The sequence below is a fragment of the Physeter macrocephalus genome, chromosome 3 (genome assembly GCF_002837175.3).
Source record: "Physeter macrocephalus isolate SW-GA chromosome 3, ASM283717v5, whole genome shotgun sequence".
Taxonomy (NCBI): domain Eukaryota; kingdom Metazoa; phylum Chordata; class Mammalia; order Artiodactyla; family Physeteridae; genus Physeter; species Physeter macrocephalus.
The window spans coordinates 23,241,414-23,261,797 of NC_041216.1; the positions used below are offsets into that span (position 1 = coordinate 23,241,414).

The following is a 20,384-nucleotide window of genomic DNA, read 5'->3' on the forward strand; positions in this document are numbered from 1 at the left end:
CGGGGATTTTATTGGCACTCTGGTGGCAGAGGTTCCTTTACTCTGCCCCCCACCCACCACCCCTCAAAGCAAAACCCTGCTCCCAGCTGTTTCCCTCCAGCAACGTGAGGGACTCGAGGCAGACTTAGAAAGTGCACTCTAAGTGAAGACTGGAGGAGTCTGGGCAAGGGTCAGAAGTGGCTCCCTGGTCCTGTGGAGGCAGGGAATGATCAAATGACCTGAAATAAACCCTGGGCGACCTGATGTATCAAGACAAGCGCGAGCTCTCCCGGACCTGCCCCGCATGCAGGGGCGGTCACCTGGCCCGCAGGCTCCCCTGCTCGGGGAGACCGTGTCCCGGGCCAGGAGGAATGTCTCGAGGAGAGAGCCGGTTCGCAGGAGTCGGTTCCAGCGTGTGCGAGTTACGGCGGCGAGCCCTCAGGGATACCGCCGGCAAGCCCCGGCTTGCAGCGAGGGGAGCCGGCCCCGGGAGAGCGGAGTCGCAGCGAGCCTGTGTGCGCGCCCGCGCGCGCACCCCGCCACTGCGCAGGGGGAGGGGAGCTCGCGGCAGCCACTCAGAGGAACGGTAGTGAAGCCTCGGAACAACTTTAACTGTCAATCAGACTTAATGGGGTATTAAAAAAAAATGGGGGGAAAAAAGGGCCGCCCTCTCGCTCCCAGCCAGCCGCGGCTGCCCCGGGAGCGAATGGATAGGGCGGCGCAGACCAGGGCGTCCGATCCACGCGCGCTCCGCACCCGGGCCCTCTCTAAGTTGGAAAGGACAAAAAGAAGGCAATAAATGCTAACAAGGGAGAGAGAGGGAGCCGGATCGAGCGGCAACTCCCAGCCTCTGCTGGAAGAGAGAGGGAGGGAGGGAGCCGAAGAGAGCGGGCGCGCGCGAGGGCGAGCCATGCACGTAAAGAAACTGACACCCGGACCCCCCACTTCTCCTGCACGTTGCTGGCAATCAGATCGCGTTTAAGCAATTTCCTGAGCCCAAGAATAGCAATGAGTCGGGAGACTTTCGCGGGCTGAAATTGGGAGCTCCAAGCACTTTTCCCCCCTACTTTTTTTTTTTTTCCTGGAGAAGGGGGGGGGCGCTCCAATTTGGAAACAGCTTTTTTTTTTTTTTTTTTTTTTTTTTTTTTTTTTTTTTTAATCTTGCACTTTGAAACCGCGGGACTGTAGCAGGGTGCGCTCGTGTGGTTGGTGCCTTTTTTTTTTTTTTTTTTTTTTTTTCTTCCCCTGCCTAAACTCCTCTGTCAGCCTGTAAACATTACCTGAGAATTCCCCAGCCGAAACGGCTGCTGGGGCACGAAAGTTCTTGTTAGAACTTTCCACCTCCGGCTTCCCCTCCACCCCTCTTACTGTCCCAACCTTCTGAGACGCTTTTTCTCCTCCCGAGGATTTATCTCACCCACCCACCCACACCTCCCCCCCCACGCCCTTTTTCTCACCCGGTGCTTGCTTTGCATTTGGGAAGAGGTGATTTCAAGAGTGGCCAGGTGGGACGCCTCTCTGCCCCTTATTCGGTGTATTTATTATTGTTTGGGGGTGTTTTCTTTTTTAAGTCCTGTTTTGTGCGGTCCGGGGAGTTTCGCCCCCCCACCCCTGCCCGGCTCCGCGGCGCGGAGGATGGTGTGGAAATGGCTGGGCGCGCTGGTGGTGTTCCCTCTGCAGATGATCTATCTGGTGGTGAAGGCTGCCGTCGGACTGGTGCTGCCCGCCAAGCTGCGGGACCTGTCTCGGGAGAACGTCCTGATCACCGGCGGCGGGAGAGGCATCGGGCGCCAGCTCGCTCGCGAGTTCGCGGAACGCGGCGCCAGAAAGGTACCGGGATACCGCGACTCCAGGGGATGGGGGCCAAAGGCGAGGGGGACCGCGGGGACAGGGGGTGCGCCCACCTGCTGCCGCTGCCGGGACCCGCGCCCAGGGTCTGAAAGTCGCCGGCCACCCTACTTCTCTGCGCCACCCGTGAGTGCTGTGCTCGTCAGTTTCACCTTGTACATTTCCCGGGCACCGGACTGTCTTTTTTGGCAGGTCCGGAGCTGACCCGCTCCTCTGGGATCTGTGGCTGGCTGTTCACCCCCAGCTCGAAACTTAGCAGACCCCCCCTTTCCGACATTCCTCCCTCCCTGAGGAAGGTGTTGTGTTTTCCCTCTCGTCTTTCCCTCTTTTGCCGCCACCCTGGTGAGTGAAGGGTGTGTGCGCTCCTGGGTAGAGCTGGGAGCCGCCTGTTAGCTGGCGCTTCATATTTTCCTTGGCAACCCGCTTCCCAGCCCCAACCTGGGCGGCTGCAGCTCTGGAGGCAAGAAAAGAGGGGATACTTGGTTTGGGTTTGAAAAGGAAGAAACGGTGGTGGATGTCTAGCTTAGCCTGATAGGCGCTCGGAGGCCCAGGTGTTTGGAAATCTGGAAAGAGGGGACCAGGGTTACCAGCAGGTGATAAAGAGACCTTGTTCTCACTTCAATGCTGCCCCCGCCCGACCCCCCCCCCCGACAAATACAGCCCCAGAGGGGATCCCTCCCCACTAAGGGGCGAGGTGGCACTGTGGTGCAACCCCACCTCCCCAGCACCCAAGCTCTGCCTTTAACTTTTTGGTAGTCCTAGCACCTCTTCCAACACTTATCCCAGACCTGGTGCCCAAGAGTGTGGAGGGTGAGCCAGCTGTCACCCAGCTCCGACCCAAGCCAGGCTGACTCACCCAGTGACTAGAGCAATAGAGAGAGAGATTTGAGGCTGGCTGTCTCCAGCCAGCCCTGTGAAGAGGAAGAGCAAAAACAGGGAATTAGATTGAAATTTAAACTGTTGTGAGCGAGGGGGTGAAAGGGCCAGCAAAGCCAGCTGATCTGACATGGAGCCACATACCTAGGGGATTAAGTAAATATGTACTGTAGAAAACCAAACCTGCATGTAATTCCAGGTTGCTTTTGTTTTGTTAAATACTGCCCTGAGATTTACAATTCCTCCGGGGTGGCTCTGACTGGGACTGAACTTTGGAGCGTGAACCGTCAGCCAAAGCCGATTGCCGATTAACTCTTCCTTCCCCAGGCGGTGTCTAGGGGTGGGGGGGGTGGGAGGAGCAGCTGTAGGTTGGCGGCTATCAAGGCTGAGCTAGCTGGGGTCGGCTGTCCTGGGCTCCTGCTTCTCCTTGGGTGGTTTGGACAGCTGCTTGACCTTGCAGTTGGAAGGGGAGTTTGGAAGTGTTTTTAACCCTTGGACACACGGAAAAAGGAGAAGCAAAAGTTCTTCTCAGCAGTTTCGTTTCCTTGAGGTGGTGCCCCCTTTGTGGAGGCGTGGCAGATGAGGGTGCCCTTGCAGAAGGATGTAGGGTTTGGGACAATCGCATGTGATTGTCATTCCTTAGCTGTCTGCATCCCACAGAAACTTTCTTCTGACTCTTCCAGCTGGCCCAAGTCCTGGGTCTCTTTCACTGCTCTTGTAACTGGTTTCAGTAGGCATATGAAGAACTCTTTCAGTCAATCTGGAAAAACTTGACTGACTATAAACAAGCCTAAATTGAAAGAAGTATATGGCATTGGGGGGTGGAGGGGGTGGAGCGGCACCCTGTAAGTCCCTTCACTGGGAACCATGTCCCACCTAACGTGGAATAGATACCTTCTTCCAAAGAATAAATCCAGGGCCAATGAGAAATATGCCTTAAACTGGTATCTGGTCACCAGAAACAGGATCCATGGGGCCTATGGAACTTCCAGTGCCGTTCACCCTAGGTTCAGTCCTCGGACCACTCAGGATGACCAAGAGCCCTCCCTGTAACTCATAATCATCTGACCAATGACTGGAGCTACTTTTTAATGAGCTTTCCGCCCGCTGTCACGGTGGGGAATTTGAAATCAAGGCTTCTTGCCTGAGTCCATCTGGGGCCCGGTGAGGGGACCTTGTAACAACTCCCAGAGCTGGGGGCGTTCGGGGGCTGGTGGGCTTGGGGACAAAGGGCCGGCCAAGTGTTGTGGAGTGGGCAGTTTGGAGGAGATGGCTGAGAGAGTTGTGTGGATGGTGGGCTCAGGGTGGTCCTGGAGCAGCTGGAGAGAGCTGGGGAGCATGGCACCAGCTGCAGCCTGCAGCAGTGTTAGACAGGTGACCTTGGTGCACGGGGCTGACTCTCCTCCCCTTGGTGGAGGTGAAGGCTGGACCTGAGGGGAAAGGCCCCCTAAAGAGAAAGAAGGGAGGAGAACCAGAGTCTCTCTTGGACATACCAAGAGAGGTCCGTTTCCTCTTGGGGGGAGTGACAACCCAGGTTCCCATAACGACCTTGAGTCAAACAGGATTTGGCAATATTTGTGAGCAGTAGTGAACCTTAGGCTGCAGAGGTGACCCAAATGAGGGTTTTTCTTAAAGGAACACAAAGGCGCCAGGAGTTGGAAAGTTCCTCACCTGGAGATAACTCTGCTTAGCCACCATGTACAAGGTTAACCCGGGTAGGGCCAGTCGTGGTCCGGTCTCTAAGGCAAAGACTCTTGCTGCCCATTGCCCACTACAATTCTTTTATATTTTCTATGTCCTCCTGGATTTCCTTCCACGAAAGCATTCATAGAGCTTGGGCTCACCCCTTGCCCAACAAGGCTCCTGGCAGGCTAATGGCAGGCCCAGCCTCCAGTCTTTGACCTTGACATGGTTTTAGCGGGAGTCCCCTGGAGGAGAGAGTGAACTGTTTGTTTGGAAGTATTTGCAGAGGCTGGTCCAGCCTCTGGTCCAGTAGGAGGCAAGTGGCTGGATTAGAGCCCTGGGCCATGACTGTAGGACCATAGCGGCAGGGGCAACACACCAGGGCCCAATCCCTCCATGGAGAAGGGGTAGAGCTGGGACTCGGGGACCCATTTCAGGGAGCCAGCGTAAGAACTGGCTCTGAGTTGCACCTGGCTTTGCTATTACTGAATTTACAGTCCATGGGTCTGTAGCCCTGTTCCTAAAGCAGCTCGCCAGGAATTAGCCCTTCACGTAGATTTGTGAATCCTATTCTCCATCACATCCATTCAGCAAATCCCATATCCTTCCCACCCTGGCACTGGGGCAGGCTGAGGCCCAACTATCCCTTGACAACCATCTCTGAGAGACCTAGTCCAGCAAACCTACCTGAGATGCCTATCAGGTGTTCGATGCAGCTCTGGGCCTGGAGAGGGGCAGAGACATGGCCAGGTGCTTACCGTCAAGGCACAAATTATAGTGTGTATTAGTTTCCTGTGGCCGCCATAACAAATGACCACTAACTTGGTGGCTTGTAGCAATAGAAATGGATTCTCTCACAGTTCTGGAGGCCAGAAATCTGAAATCAAGGTGTTGGCAGGGCCCCACTCCCTCTGAAGACTCTACGGGAGAATGCTTGCTGGCCCCTTCCAACTCCTGGTGGCTCCTGGCTGGCGTCCCTGGGCTTGTGGCAGTGTCACTCCTATCTCTGCCTCCACCTTCACGTGGCTGTCTTCTCTGTCTCTCTGTGTGTCTGTGCATCCTCTCATCTTCTCATAAGGACACCAGTCATCGGATTTAGAGCCCACGCTAAATCCAGTATGACCTCATCTTGAGATCCTTAACTAATTACATCTCCAAAGATCCTATTTCTAAATAAGGCCACATTCTGAGGTCCCAGGTAGACATGAATTTGGGGTGGGGGTGGGGTGCTAAGCAGAAGAAGCCCAGAGCTATTAATCTGTAACAAGGGTGCATGGAAGGCTTCATGAAGGAGGTGGCATTTGAGTGAGGCTTAAAGAAGGTCAAGAGTTTCAGCCAGAAGGGATGGGGGAAGGGTAACCCAGGTTCAAGAAACCACCAATCAAAGACTGCATACCTGGCTGAAACTGGGGAAGGGAGGTAGAAGGCAATGAAAGGAAAGCATGTAGAGTGGATTAGTGATCAGGAGAAGTAAGCAGTTTGTATCTCAGACTCTGAGTTAGGCCAGTACTGATGAGAAGAGGAAAAAGGAGAAAGAAGGGAGAAGGGTCCAGACAGGTAATCTTGGGCCCCAGAGTCATCAGGCCAAAATAGCTGCATTAAACAATTGATGTGTCATGAAAGTCACAAAGCCGGGATGACATGGGAGAGAGCGGTGGCTCACCTCCCCCATCCTCACCCTGAATGCAGCCTTTGCTGGGACTGTTTAGGAAAAGTACCAGGTTCTCTCTTTTTTAAAAAAATTATTTTATTTATTTATTTTTGGCTACTTTGGTTCTTTGTTGCTCTGCGCGGCTTTCTCTAGTTGTGGCGAGCGGGGCTACTCTTCGTTGCGGTGCGCGGACTTCTCTTTGCGGTGGCTTCTCTTGTTGCAGAGCATGGGCTCTAGGCACGCGGGCTCAGTAGTTGTGGCTCGCGGGCTCTAGAGTGCAGGCTCAGTAGTTGTGGTGCACAGGCTTAGCTGCTCCACGGCATGTGGGATCTTCCCGGTCCAGGGCTCAAACCCATGTCCCCTGCATTGGCAGGCGGATTCTTAACCACTGCGCCACCAGGGAAGCCACAGGTTCTCATCTGATGCAGTCTGGGAGCAGGAAAGTAGGCTACCTGTCCTACCCGAGGCATCTAGGAAAATTCTTTCAGCTTGCAGCATCTGGTCCTTGGGTTTCAAACAATGGGCTTTACAGTTTGAACTGTCACCTGAATAGACAAACACCTCCCTTTTACTGCCCCACCAACTTCCCCTGGGGAACAAAGGTGCCCACATCTTGGGCCATGGCCCCTGTGGCCAGGCTCACCTGGGTTCTAGACCTGACTTTGCTAAAACCCTGGAAAAGTGGCTCCCTTCTCTAGGCTGCAGCTAAGAAGCACACCCATAAAATGAGAGGGGATGCAATGATCCCTAAGATCCTGGCATGCTCTAAAATTCTCATGTTATGGCTCAGCCATCTCAGGAAAGCAACCGAGTGCCAAGGTCTCTGCAAAAGACATTTGTCCTCACCACTGCAGATCTCAGCCTTTCTTGCTACATATCAGATCCCACTGAATGAAAAAGAAGCAACTCAGAGTTGGAAAATATGCCCTCAGTCTGTAGGAGGCCCCACACCCATTACTAAACTCCCTTAACAGCCACCAGGTAGCGGGCTGCCCTGATTTATTTCAACTCTTGCAGAAGATGTTAGTGTTTTCAACTTGTAGCTTTCAAGGGAACAAAGGGCCCAAGTTTCCCAATTAGCATGTCAAGCGGAACTTCCAGTGTTTATCCGAAAATCAGAGAATGCTCCCTAGATCTAGAAATACTGACCCCGAGTCAGGAAGTCCATTGTCCAGTCTACCTGCCCATCTGTTCATTCTTGTGCAGACTCCCAAGCTCTTCTGAACTTTCTGCTTTTCAGAGCCTGGGCCGTGGGTTTATCCCTGCACAGAGCCCTTCCGATTTCTTTATCAAGATAGTTACTTTCTCTGTCCCATCTCCATCTGGTAATTTGTTGAGAAAATGATTCTCATCACTTTGAGAAAACGACCTCTGCCCTATTGATGAGAAGAGAGCCGTTAGCCATCCTCCCCCCCCCACCCCCCCCCACCCCCCGCCCCAGGAAAGAGATCTAGTTGTTGCAGCCATTACTTCTCCCTGGAGGCCTTACCCTTAAAATCCCACTTAGTTCTGGGTGCGAGTGCAGGAAGAATTCCAGACCCAACCTGTTGTTCTGTATCCTCAGGCGGAAGCACGACCACACCTAGAATGTTCTAAGACTTTCTCCTATAGCTGCCTTCGGAAGACACAATTTAAAAACTACACCAAGTAGGGCTTCCCTTGTGGCGCAGTGGTTGAGAGTCCGCCTGCCGATGCAGGGGACGCGGGTTTGAGCCCCGGTCCGGGAGGATCCCGCGTGCCGCGGAGCGGCTGGGCCCGTGAGCCATGGCCGCTGAGCCTGCGCGTCCGGAGCCTGCGCTCCGCAACGGGAGAGGCCACAGCGGTGAGAGGCCCGCGTACCGCAAAAAAACAACAGCAACAAAAATACACCAAGTATATAAGATATCTGAAAGGGAAACATTTGAAACGTATTATTCGTATGAACCACGAAGGTCAGGAAAGAGTTGAAGCCAAATGAAAAAGAGACAGGCAAATCTGTTGAGATGCTAGCATCCCCAGATGCACGCTCGTCTGCTGTGGGGTGAGTGAGGTCCCTTAAAATGAGCGCCGTCTTAAGAGTTCTGGATTCTCAAGAAGAGAGTGCCAGATATCAGAACAGTTTAGCAAATGAGTGGTTGGTGGGAACTCACTCATTTATACAACAAATCTATGGCGCACCCTCTGTATTCTAGGCACAGAGATGCAGCAGTGAGCAAAGCAGACAACAGTCCGCACCCATGGAGAGCCTGACAGTTTGGTGAGGGAGACAGATGATAAACAGGATACAGAAAACAGCCGGTTAGATCGCAGTAAGGATCTAAGTGCTAAGCAGAAAACAAATGAGGCAAAGTAGACAACAGAAGACCTGGCCGGAATGGAGGGAGCAGTGTCCCAGGCAGAGGGAAGGGAGAGGGTCTCAGAGGAGAGGATGTACCTGGGATATCTGGGGAACGTCAAGCAGGCCAATGTGGCTGGAGCAGAGGGGGCGAGAGGAAGAGGGCGGCAGTGTGGAGAGCAGGGCAGGGGGTGGGCGAGTAATGCGGGGGGTGGCGGCGGGGAGCAAGGCAGGGCAGATGGGGCCCAGCAGTCTCTAGAACTGGCTGTGGCTTTGGCTCCAGGTGAAGCTGGGAGCTGTTGGAAGGTTCTGAGAAGGGAAGTGACATGATCTAACCTAAGTCTTGGCAAGCACCCTGGTGGGGGTGGGGAGGAACGCAGGGGGGTCAAGCCAGAGGCAGGAGAGGGATTAGGGGCACTTCCATGGCTCGCCTAAGATCATGGCACCAGACTTGCTGGGCGTCCTTCTGAGAGCGTTCCAAAGCTCGGGGCCTGCCCTCAGCTTTGCACTTGGATTTTTGGTTTTGGGGTTTCTTTTGGCCGTGGCGTGGCATATGGGATCTCTGATCCCCGGCCAGGGATCGAACCCCTGCCCCCTGCAATGGAAGCGCAATCCTAACCACTGGACCGCCAGGGAATTCCCCTGCACTTGGATTTTTTTTTTTTTTTTTTAGAAGATGCTGCCCCTCTCCTCTGACATCTTGATTCAAATGGAAGTGTGTGGCTGAAGGGGGGTCTGGGTGGGCTGGTGTACCCCTAGAGGTGTGGGTGTGAGTCATCCGGGACCCGGCCTCGGAGTCTGCTGGGGAGACCCGCGCTCAGCAAGTTGCGATCTGTTCTTGCTGACAGTTGTGATACTGTGATCTGGTCCTTGGGTGAAAAATGTCGACCAGCTCGAGGGTGACATGGCTCTGGGGGAATCGTGACTATGTCAGATTCATTCATCGATTCAGCCAGCTAGGCTGGAAGCTGCCGCAGGGAACCACATAAACAAGGTTCTCTCTGATGGCACTGACGTCCTGCTGCGATGACCATCTCCAGATAAAGCCCCTGACACTTTGGAAAGGGGGGTGAGCTCCAGCAAGATGCCTTTAGTGGCAACAAAGATGAACTTCCTCTAAAAAGAAAATGAAAGCAACCGTATTGGTGTCCACGGCAAAGGAGACGCTTTTTGGTTCCACTTCGTCGAAGGAGCTTGAGTGCGTTGCGGTCAGTGCTGGTCAACATTTGGAGAGGGTCCCTGAGCAACTGGAGGGCGCCCAGGGAGCAGGCTCCGGGTGACAAGGACAAGAAGCCACGACTTACGTGGGACGGCAAATCCGTGAGCGTCTGCTTGACTGCTTCAGGTGCCGGAGATGGTATTGGCCACCTTCCAGGTGGATGGAGGGCCACATGAGGCTGGGGCCCTGCCCCAGGAGCACCTTCCCACCCTCTGGAGCTTTTCTGCAGTCAGCAGGCTGCAGTGAGGGCGCTGTGGATTCTTGCATCAGAAGAGATTGGGTTCTGGACGACCACCCGGGTCCCTTCCACCCCTTAGATTTTGTGACCCATCGTTACCAGCGTGATAGCAGTGAGGACAGTTACCCAGACAGAGTCAGGGGCCAAGAGGAAGAGAGGCCACCAGCATCAATCAGCCAATGCTTAAAACTTAAAAGAAGACAACTCTGCTCAGCCTGACCTCACCAGGGTCCTTCGGTGACTGGGTCATTCCTTTGTCCGGGTTTTTCAGGGTGCTGGAGAGAGGAGATGAGGAAGAGGAAGAGGAGGAGGAGGAGGGAGGGTGCAGGCCAGGCCTATGTTCACATCCTTCATTTTGACCATCACTCATAACTTAGACCCGAACTGGATGCTGACAGTGTCCTTGGGCTCCTCATACAACACGTGACATTGGTCCATACCCTACATGGCTGTGGTAGCCTACAGGACTGCACAGTACTTTTTCACATTCATTGTCTGGCCCAGGCCCAGAGGCAGATGTGATCAGCAGCCCGTTGCTTTTTTTTTTTTCTTTTCTTTTCTTTTTTTCCAATTAAAAAAAATTTTTTTTAATTTGTATACAATTTTTATAGATTACTTTCCATTTACAGTTATTACCAAACGTTGGCTACATTCCCCATGTTGTACAGTACATCCCTGAGCCTATCTTCTGCCCACTGGCTTGTACCTCCCATTCACCTACCCCTATATTGCCCCTCCCTCCCTCCCCACTGGTGACCACTAGTTTGTTCTCTATATCTGTGAATCTGCTTCTTTTTTGTTATATTCACTAGTTTGTTGTATTTTTTTAGATTCCACACATAAGTGATAGCATACAGTATTTGTCTTTCTCTGACTTATTTCACTTAGCATAATGCCCTCCAAGTCCATCCATGTTGCTGCAAATGGCAAAATTTCATTCTTTTTTTATGGCTGAGTAGTATTCCACTGTATATACACTACATCTTCTTTATCCATTCATCTGTTGATGGGACACTTAGGTTGCTTCCATATCTTGGCAATTGTAAATAATGCTGCTATGATCATTGGGGTGCATGTACCTTTTCAAATTAGTGTTTGTGGTTTTTTTCCGATATATACCCAGGAGGGGACTTGCTGAGTGACACGGTAGTTCTATTTTTAGTTTTTTGAGAAACCTCCGTCCTGTTTTCCACAATGGTGATCAGCAGCCCATTTCTAAGATGCAAGCGAAGTGAGTCGCCCAGGATGCTTGGCCTAAGGCAGATTCTGAATCAAGGATTTTAGCTTCAAAACTAGGCCCTTGTCCCCTGGGTCAAATAATATCAGCCTGGCCTGGCCTACCCCACTCAGGGTTATGGAGAGGTCAAGAGACAAGCTGTTTAATAATGGAAACTACCTCAGCACACAGAGGGTTCTGGAAAGAGGATTGGTGAACAGTCCAAGAGTCAACAGGATGTAGTTAAGTTTGCCTTCACCAAAACATTTTTTTTAAGCACCGAACAGCAGTATTTGCATACAATGAGTGGGATACGTGCCAAAGGATTAAGGTAGTCATTGGTTATCAGGGTTTGCTTTGAACAGCTAACTGATAAGCAGGAAAACAGCACAGTTGTATTTCATTCATTTACAACCAGGGTGGCACCTCTAGCTAGAAGCCAGCTTTGAGGAGTGAGTGGGTTGCGGCTCCTTCCAGCTAAACCTGAGGTCACCAAGCTGGATCCTCCCAAGTGACCGACAGCTTTGATAATTCAGAGAAGGGAGAGATCACTGTAAATTAAGGAAATCTTAGAAGACTTCTTGAAGGAGGTGGCAACTGAAGGGTTTGCAGTAAGGCTTCATCTTTTTCTGGTTGTGGAGCCGTTTGAGGATCTGAAGAAAGTATAAACTTTGTCTCAAGAAGAATGCACAAAGAGGCAGATTTCTATACTTTTAAGGGGTCCTTGGACGCCCCCCACCCCCACCCCCGATGCCTATCCCAGACATCAGGTTAAGGAGCTTTGGACTAGATCCAACCAAAACCCATCCAACTCCTTTAGGCTCAGATTCAGGGCCCAGGACTGGAGCTTATGTAAGAGGCAGGAGACTCGGGGGTCCTGCCACCCAAAGCCAGGGTCGAGCCAGAGCGGACAGTACAGATTTTTGGCCAACGGGCGTCAGCCTGGCAAAGGCCACTGGGCCCAAGCCTTCCTGATTCTGTTGGCCGCACCCTGCTTTGGGGAATTCGATCTTGAATTCCCTTTTCAGTGGCCTTTCAGGGAAGTGGCTAGAAAAGCATTTTGAGCAATGAACCGTATGATGATTTTGTCCACACCGAAGCATACTCCTAGAAAGTGTTTACAGATAACTGTCTCCTGTCTGCATGTCATTCCTCTACAGACCTCTGGCCCGTCTGAGCCCCAGAAGCCCCAAGGCAGACCCCAACACCAGCTGAGGTTCTAGGGCCAAGTGTTCAAACTGGGTTCCAGAGCACCCAAGGGGTTCCAAAAAGGTGGGACCCCATAGGAGGTGGACCCGATAGGGTTCCGAGGGGCCCTCGCCTCCATTTAACTAGATCAGCTTCACTTAGGTCTTGTAGCTTAGAATTCTTTGTAAGATTTTTGTGTGCATTTTGAAAGAATGCCATTACTTCAAAGATAAGAAGAAAAATAAGGCTTGAAAGTAAAATGTTCTAGGGAATTACTTAGGGCACACTCCTCTCCTCAGCTGCCCCTCACTGGACTCGTTGGGGCCTCAACTTTTGTCTCTTTACTCCAAGCTGAAGAAGCTCGTGGACAGAAGTGTCCTCCTCCTAGCCTGTGCCTTCGCCCCTCAGGAGAGGGCTCCCCACTTCTACCCCAGGCTTGTGGAAGGAACCCCAGGCGCTGCTCAGCCCTCAGCCAGGCCCCCTCTGCCACCACTAGGCAGCCCCTGAGCTAGAAGCCCTAATTACTCAAGCAGGACTGAGACAGCCTCCCAAAGGGCACCCGGCCCAAATTCAGCTCCCAGCCCTGGGAGAAGGTGACTTGGCCATCCCAGCCCCAAAGCCAGGGCTGGCCCGTGGGCAGTGTCACAGCCGCTGAGGTCTTTCAAGTAGTAGAGACCAGCCCACTGGCTAGAGCACTCTTGCAATTCATAATGCCAGCCAGGGCTGCTGGGAGCCAGTTCCTAATCCCTTAAATCCTAAGAGGCCTCCCAGCAACCTGCTGTGTGACCTTGGACAAATAACCATCTCTTTGGGCTTCCCCCATCTGAAAAACGAAAAGTATGAGGATTCAGTGAAATAACTTCTGTAAACCTCTTAGCTCAGCACCAGAGCATCTGCAAGAAATGATGGCTCCTTCCGGTCAGGGTCAGGGTGGGGAGTAGAGTGGACACCCTCCAGCCCTGGCTCTGCACCTTTTGCTATTGGGCCAGGTGCTCTGCGGGGCACAGGGGCAAAAGGCAAAGAACCCGCTGGCCAGAGTCACCCTGGTTCTGGGATTCTGCAGAAAAAGGAGGATTCTGCCCCTGCCACAGAAGTCCTTGGGAATTTTAGCTCTTGACCCTTTCTAGAAATCGGTAAGAAGGAATCACTCTCCGCACAGGGAGGGCTCAGAGCCTGGCATCTTCCCTCCCGCTGGGGGCCGATGGCCCCTTTCCTCATGGACAGGGGCTGGTCCAGTGCAGGCCTTTCTCCAGCCCAGGCACGGAGGCTGGTCGAGACCAGGGCCTCTGCTGTGGTCCTGGCTGCCCACTCCCCAGACAACCACCCAGCTCTTCCCCATTAGTCATTTTCACCTCTGTGTCCAAGTAGCTCAATTGGTCAGGGTTGGGCTGTGGTGAGGCCAGAGTCATGGGTTACCATGGCAACTCCCCATGCTTGTGGCTGCTTGTTGCCATGTGCCCTCTCCAAAAGACTGTGAGGTCCTTGGGAGGCAGGGGCGTGTCCTCTCACTCACCAAGTGTCCTAGGCACCTGGCACAGTAGCTGGCACACAGTAGGTGCTTAATAAATGTTTGTTGCCTGAGTGAAGGCACGACTGATCCATCATAGCTAGTTAGAGCCCGTGCCTACTGAGCATCTATTGATACTATGTGCCAGCACTTGACATGTAATAAAGTCATTTGTTTCCCACAGTGAGCTCCAGTGTGAGTACTATTATCATCCTCTTTTTACTGGTCAAGTTTCTGAGGGTCAATAACAAGATCACACAGCTTGTGAATGACCAAGTGGGATTTGAACCCAGGGCGACTGCTCTTGAACCGGTGAGTTTCGTTGCCTCTCAGTTAATCATTCTACAGGACAGAATAGATCACGTTGACAGCCCCGAGCCGCGTCAGTGCAGCGGCTGCTTTTAGCTGCCGGCAGTCTAAATGGGTCAAACAACATTAAGCGCAGCACTCACCCCCCAGGGGTGAGTCTGGAGGTGTCCTTCAGCTTGGTTTATTGACTCGGGCGACCAGAAGGCCCCTGGGTAGGTCTAACTCCAGGCCTGGCTCCCGGTGTTGTCAGGACGCAGTGTCCCCTTAGGCAGGCACTCCCTGTGGTGGGGCTGCTCACATCTGCCCCATGCTGCCTTAAACCCCAAGCTCCCAGTCAAGTGGGGAGCGGGCAGACCCGTGTCCTCCCCCCAGCATTTCCGGAGGCTGCAGGAATTGAGTCTCCCTGGCTGTGACTGGGTTGGGCTGAAGCAATCACTGGCAGTGGTGCAGTCGCTGGCTGCCTGGCTGTGTGGGTCTCAGGCCTGACTCTGAGCCAGGAGTGTACCGGCTCCAGCCAAGCCACAGTGTGTGAAAATGGCAAGGTGGGCTTCTGTGGGGGAAATTGGGCTGCTATTACCAAGGAGCAAGGGGGTCAGGAGCAGACGTATAGTACTCCTTCTTGTAGAGGGACCAATCCAGTTTTGTCATCTCAGGCACAAACTTCCAGGAGCTCCAGGCCTCTCTTAGCCGGTCCTCCCAGGTCTAGTCCTGCAGACCTTATCAGGTCATTTACAGACACCAACTAAAAAGACAGAATAGACTTCTCCGGCTTGAGCTGAAAGCTGTTTGCCCTTAGGGAGTTTGTACTTCAAAGAGGCAACTTGAGCAGCCACTTAAGGTGGTCCAGCAGGTTGTCAACAGACTTTCTTTGTAACTTTTTCTGGAAGATTTAAGGCCACTGGACAGGAGAGTAAAGGAAGCCCCTCTGCTAGGTCACTGTTAATACTGATGCTTCCCTGGGTGTGAGAAGCCAGCTCTCTGATGCAGGGTCCTTCCAAGGTGGGAGGAAGAGTCTCTGGGTGCCTCTAGAGCTCCCAGAGCCTGGGGGATACAGTCAAGCCCAGCTGGCCAGCCCAGCATGCTCTGACCTCTCATAGGCCCTGTAGCAGGTCATCATGGGGAGCTGGGACCAGCGTGACCACAAAGGGTAGTGTGACCTTCGTGCAGGCAGGCAGTCCTGCCAGACACACCCACATGCAGTCAGGCCACCCTTGGCTCCCACATGCCATGTCCTCATGTCTCACGTGGCAAAGGGGGCAGTCTCGCCTCACCTCTCCAGGCCACTTCCCTGTGAACCCGCAGCAGAAGTGGTGGGGGCCTTCCAGGCCCACCAGGAGCATGGGGAAGTGTGGGCTGGGAACACTGTGTGCCCTCAGGACTCACGCCTCCTTGGCTGGCTGACCAGATGTCCTGGTTTGGGGGCCACCTCTTGAGCCTTCATGTTGGCGGGTGTTTGTGTGTGTATGTATGTGTGCGTGTGTGTGCGCGCGCACCATGTTTAGTTTTATTTCTTTCTTAAGGAGCCAGTATACAATTGTGATTCAGATTTTGAGCTCAGGAGTCAACAAACCAAAATTCATATGCTGGCTCTTCCACTCACTTGCTGAGTGGCCCTAGGCAAGTTACTAGACCTCTCTGAGCCTCAGATTCCTCATCTGTAAAATGAGATCTCAATGAGATACTACTGTATGGAACGTCCTGGACATGCTGGTGGGCCTATGGATCGTGTTTGACGGTCCACTGCAGCCCCTCTCGTGCACTCTCTGCAAAAGCCTCTGGGGCCATATCTTTATGACAGAGAGCTTGTTTTAAGTGATGCCGATAGGTTAGTGTGGGGAGGGGCGCTGTGCCACTGAGAGCCCACAGACTTTGGAGAGACAGACTCGAGTTTCAGTCCCATCCCTCCACCTCTCTGCCCGAGCTTCCAGTGGCTGCCTTAATACACACCACACACTCAATGGCTTAAAACAGTACACGTTTATTCTCTCACAGTTCTGGAGGTCAGAAGTCCAACACGGTCTCGCTGGGCTAACATCAAGGTGTCAGGGTTATGTTCCCTCTGGAGGCTCTAGGGGAGAATCCATGTCCTTGCCCTTCCCAGCCTCTAGAGGCGCCTACATTCCTTGGCTTGTGGCCCCTTCCTCCGTCCTCAAAGCCAGAGGCACTGCATCACCCTGACCTGGCTTCCACGGTCACATCTCCCTCTCTCTTCTGTCTCCTTCTGCTACTTCTGAGGCCCCTTGTTATTATACTGGGCTCACCTAGATAACCCAGTACAGTCTTTCTATTTTAAAGTCAGTTGATTAGCAAATTTAATTCCATCTGCAACCTTAAATCCCCTTTCCCGTGTAAGTTAACATAGCCACAGGTTCTGGGGATTAGGACATGGGTGTCCGGGGGAGGCCATTATTCTGCTATAGCCACACTCTCATCCTCAGTTTTCTCATCCATAATGTGACAATGCCAGTCCCAGCCTCCCAAGGCCATGGGGAGGATTCCAGGAGACTGTCGAACATGCCAGCCAGGGGCTCAGAAAATGCTGGTTGGATCTGCCCTGAACACCTGCTGAATGCAAAACTGTGTTCCAGGTGCCACCCAGAGTCACCAGGCATGGAAGATGTCACAGTCCCTGCCACAGAGCGGCTGGCATCGTGGCTAGGGCGGTAGAGTGTCTTCTGTAGGGTTTGTGCTTGGAGAGCAAAACAGAACAGGGGACTTGAATTAACCGCACACTGGGTTGGCAGCTGCTCCACAGAAAAGAAAACTCTGGGTCATCCCGGAAGGCTTCTTATGGGGGTAGATATGACAGTATGGAAAGGTGTGCAGGGGGCTCTCCTAGGTCATAGGGCCAAGGTGGGCATTGCAGGAGAAAAACACACAGCGTTTCGGGTTCCATCTTCGGTCTAGCTGGGAAAAAGGACCCATGGCTCTCAGTGACACCGCAGTGTGGTGGGTACTCTAATGGAGCAGGATGCAGTTCTGAGCACAGGGCAGGGTTTCCAATCAGTCTGTGCCATTGTTAATAAAGCTCTTCCTACACACTAAGTGATTTACAGGGACAACCTGATATGCTCCTTGGAGCAAACCAGCGAGGGAGGAACTATGATTGTCCCCATTTTAAAAATGAGAAAACTAAGGCTCCCAGAGGTTAAACACTTGCCTAATAGCACACACAGTCGTGGGATCTGAATCCGGGCAGTCCGGCTTCTGCGGAAGGAAGGCAGGCAATGGCTAGGACCAGGGTCTAAGGTGAGGCATCAGCAATGAGGTGGAGGCCACAAAGGAGAACATTCCAGGCAGAGGGGAAGAGCACATCTGGAAAATGGGAGATGAGAGATCCTGGCCTGGCCAGAACAGAAGTGTGAGTGGAGAACGGTGGGAGATGGGCAGGGCAGAGCTCATAGAGCTTGGTGGCCGTCAGGTGGAATTGGGACTTGATTAGACGAGCACCAGGGAGCCACAGAAGGGTTTCTACAGGGTGCATGACCAGACTGTGGTAACGGCAGGTGAGGGAAGCCCGAATTTCCAGCAGAATTCTCTCATGTTGGAGGGCTGGGGCACTCTCTGAGGACCGCTGAAATCCATTATTCTGCAGGGCTGGTGCTAAAGGGAAACCCCGCCTCGCCTGGCTTCCTGGGCCGAGGCCCCTGTGGCTTTGCTCTCAGCATCCTGGCCTTTGCAGGATGTGCTGACCAGGTCATTTCCCGTTGCAATGTCCTGTCACTTCCCCTGAATCCCCCAGCCCTCCAAGCCCAGATCCCCAGCCTGATAGGACGACGCCAGCCAGCCGGAAGGGTCAACCCCATACCGCTTGACCTTCGTCTAGCAGAGATTAAACTGATTCCTAATTAATAGCCTGTAGGATAGACAGTTACCTTGGTACAGCCTGCAAGTAATTTAAAGCTTGTCTTCAGGAGGCCGGTCCATAAATAATGCTTAATTAGCTGAAGGTTTCCCTGGGACACACCAGCTCAAGGGCCTCTGAACTTCAGGTTGGGGTGGGAAGGGGATGCTGAAAGAGTTACCCCCGTAACAAAAGCTGTCTTTCTTTACCCAAAACAACAGCTATATTCTCGTCTTCGCCAGCATCTCCCGGAAGCGGTGCCAGGGTTCCCAGCTCAGCCGCTTCCTGGCTGTGCCCTTGACATTTCCAGGACCTCAGTGCCTCTTCTCTAAAGTGGGCCACAGCTCAGGTCCACAGCCCCTTGAGGACCTGCCTAAATGTATGGGTCGAATTAAGGGGGGGAAAAAAGGATTTTAGAGCTTTCTGGATTTTGGAAGTGAGGCTAAGGGGTTGTGGGCCTCACTGTAGCACCTTTGAGAAGCTCCTGAAGAAATGCTGACCATGGCAATGACCGTTACATGGCTACTCTTGCCCTTAAATCTAATATGCCTCCGTATTGCCTGCTTTTGCTTTTTGCGTGTGTCCATTGGGTGCACAGACAGCCCTTAACTAGCTAGCTGTTGTCAGCTGTCTGTTTGGGATGTGTTGTCCATTCTACAGCAGGGAGTGACTTGGTTGGAGCGAGTTTCCTGCAGCCCAGGGAAGGCGTGGAAGGCCCGAGAGCCCACATTTTGTCCCCCACCCTGGATACTGCTACTAAGCACTCTCTGTGTATGATCGCCCTGCCCAGCTTCCTGGGTGTGCGGCCCGAGCTGTCGCACACGACCCCTCGCTCAGAAGCGCCCTGTACGTGTCAATGCCCTGCTGTCGCCGTTGTGAAATTCTCAATAAGTTTTCAACTAGCGGCCACACATTTTCCTTTGTCACGGGCCCAGCGAGTGATGTGGCTGGTCCTCGTGACAGCCATACTGCCTGGGTTGTCAACTCTATCCCTCCCAAGATCCTCTCCGGGGATGTTATCATCCGTTTCACGGGGGAGGCAGAATGATTTCATTCATTCACTCACGCATTCCCCAGGTACCTGAAGACCTAGCCAAGTGCTGGGAACACGTGGTGAGCCTACATTCTAGAGTGTGTGTGCACTGGGGGAAGGGGACAGACAGTAAACAAGCAAACAAATAACTTAAAATTTCAGATAGTGACACAGTGTCGGAAAGACAGTAAAACAGGGTGATGTGAGGGAGAGGGACTTAACTATTAACGTCGGTGAAAGGGAAGCTGGAATGGGCTCCGGTGTTATAAGCTGGGTTCCTTTGTAAAGATCTGGGATCATTCTAGGTTCCCCAACTCCTAAAAGGACTTGAGTTAGTGGGGTCCAAGTAGGGGAGCCAGTGTAGGGGGCTCCTGGGGCCCCAGGGACTATTTACCCATATGTTCCCATAGCCCCAGCTTCTCACAGTAAACACAGAAGGCTGTTTGGGGGGCTGGGCGGGGAAGGAGAGGGCTGGCCCCGATTTCTCTGAGCGCCTCCAAGTGCTCACAGGCCAGGCCCCTGCACCTGAGGTTTCTAACCAGCCCTGGCAGCCTGGAGAGGGTTTCTTGTACTTTTGACCTTCCCCACACCAGCAAAGGGAGGCCAGTTTCAAACCTCCCACTTCCCCGGTGGGAGACGGTGAAGCCCAGAGATGCCAAGTGACTCATCCAAGAGTCACACAGCAAATCAACTCCAGAGCAGAGTGCTGGGCGGCCTGGCCCCAGTCAGGCGGATTTCCATTCCCAAGGGCAGTTCAGAGTCTGGGGCGGCCAAGGGTAGGCAGTCCAGGGCCGCTCTGGGAGATCTCTGGGAGGAAGAGTAGCCCCCTGCCCTGTGGAGTGGGGGAGCGGCTGGTGGGCAGCCCCCGGGACACTTTGGCGTCCGCTTCCACCTGGAAAAAGGGCCTCCAGCGCCCCTGGCTTCGCTGAAGAGGAATGAGTTTCCCAGAAAGCCGAGTGCAAAGGCAGGCACTTCCCCAGTCTGTTGGGCAGAAAGCCCAAAGCTGACCCCAGAGGCCCAACTCTCGGGTGTGGGGGCCCCCTGGGGAGGCAGGGGGTGGGGTGCCTAGTGGAGAGGCTGACCCCGGATGAGTGGAAGCTGCCAGGCTCCAGGGATGCTCCGGAGGAGGGAGGCCGCGCTCCAGCTGGGCCGGTGCCTGCCCCGGGGGCGGCGGAGGCGGCGGCGGGAAGGTTCACGCTGCGGCCAGCAGACTGGCTGCGTGTTGCAATGTCTGGTGGCGTTTGCAGCATCCTGTCCGTGTGTGCAGCTGGGGTAACCTCGGGCCGGCGCGGAGGAGCGTGTGTGGCTCTCAGGCCGCGCGGCCTGGAGGCTGCTGGCACCTTGCATCTCATTTACAGCTCCGGGTTCAGCCACAGGTCAGCAGCGCGGGTGACATCACGGCGTTTGTTTACCGCTCGGCCGGAGGGAGGAAGCGGGCGGTCCCCGCAGAGGGAGGGGACCCTTTCCCCCCTCCGCCCC

The 20,384-nt window shown here is 53.6% G+C and overlaps 1 protein-coding gene across 7 annotated transcripts in view; it reads left to right on the plus strand.

Annotated features, from left to right (window-relative positions):
* Window positions 1–720: 720 nt before the first annotated feature.
* DHRS3 (dehydrogenase/reductase 3) overlaps window positions 721–20,384 on the plus strand; it is a 40,061-nt gene continuing 20,397 nt past the window's right edge. Inside the window, exons 1-2 of one of the 7 annotated variants that reach the window (XM_028487830.2) lie at window positions 721–895; window positions 1,660–1,809. In XM_028487830.2, coding sequence (XP_028343631.1) covers window positions 779–895; window positions 1,660–1,809 — 267 coding nt within the window. In that variant the 5' untranslated portion in view covers window positions 721–778. Of the gene's footprint in view, window positions 896–1,161; window positions 1,172–1,207; window positions 1,954–14,010; window positions 14,032–20,178; window positions 20,282–20,384 lie in introns of those variants that run through there. The other 6 variants (XM_028487833.2, XM_028487832.2, XM_055083765.1 and 3 more) reach the window with 6 other exon arrangements.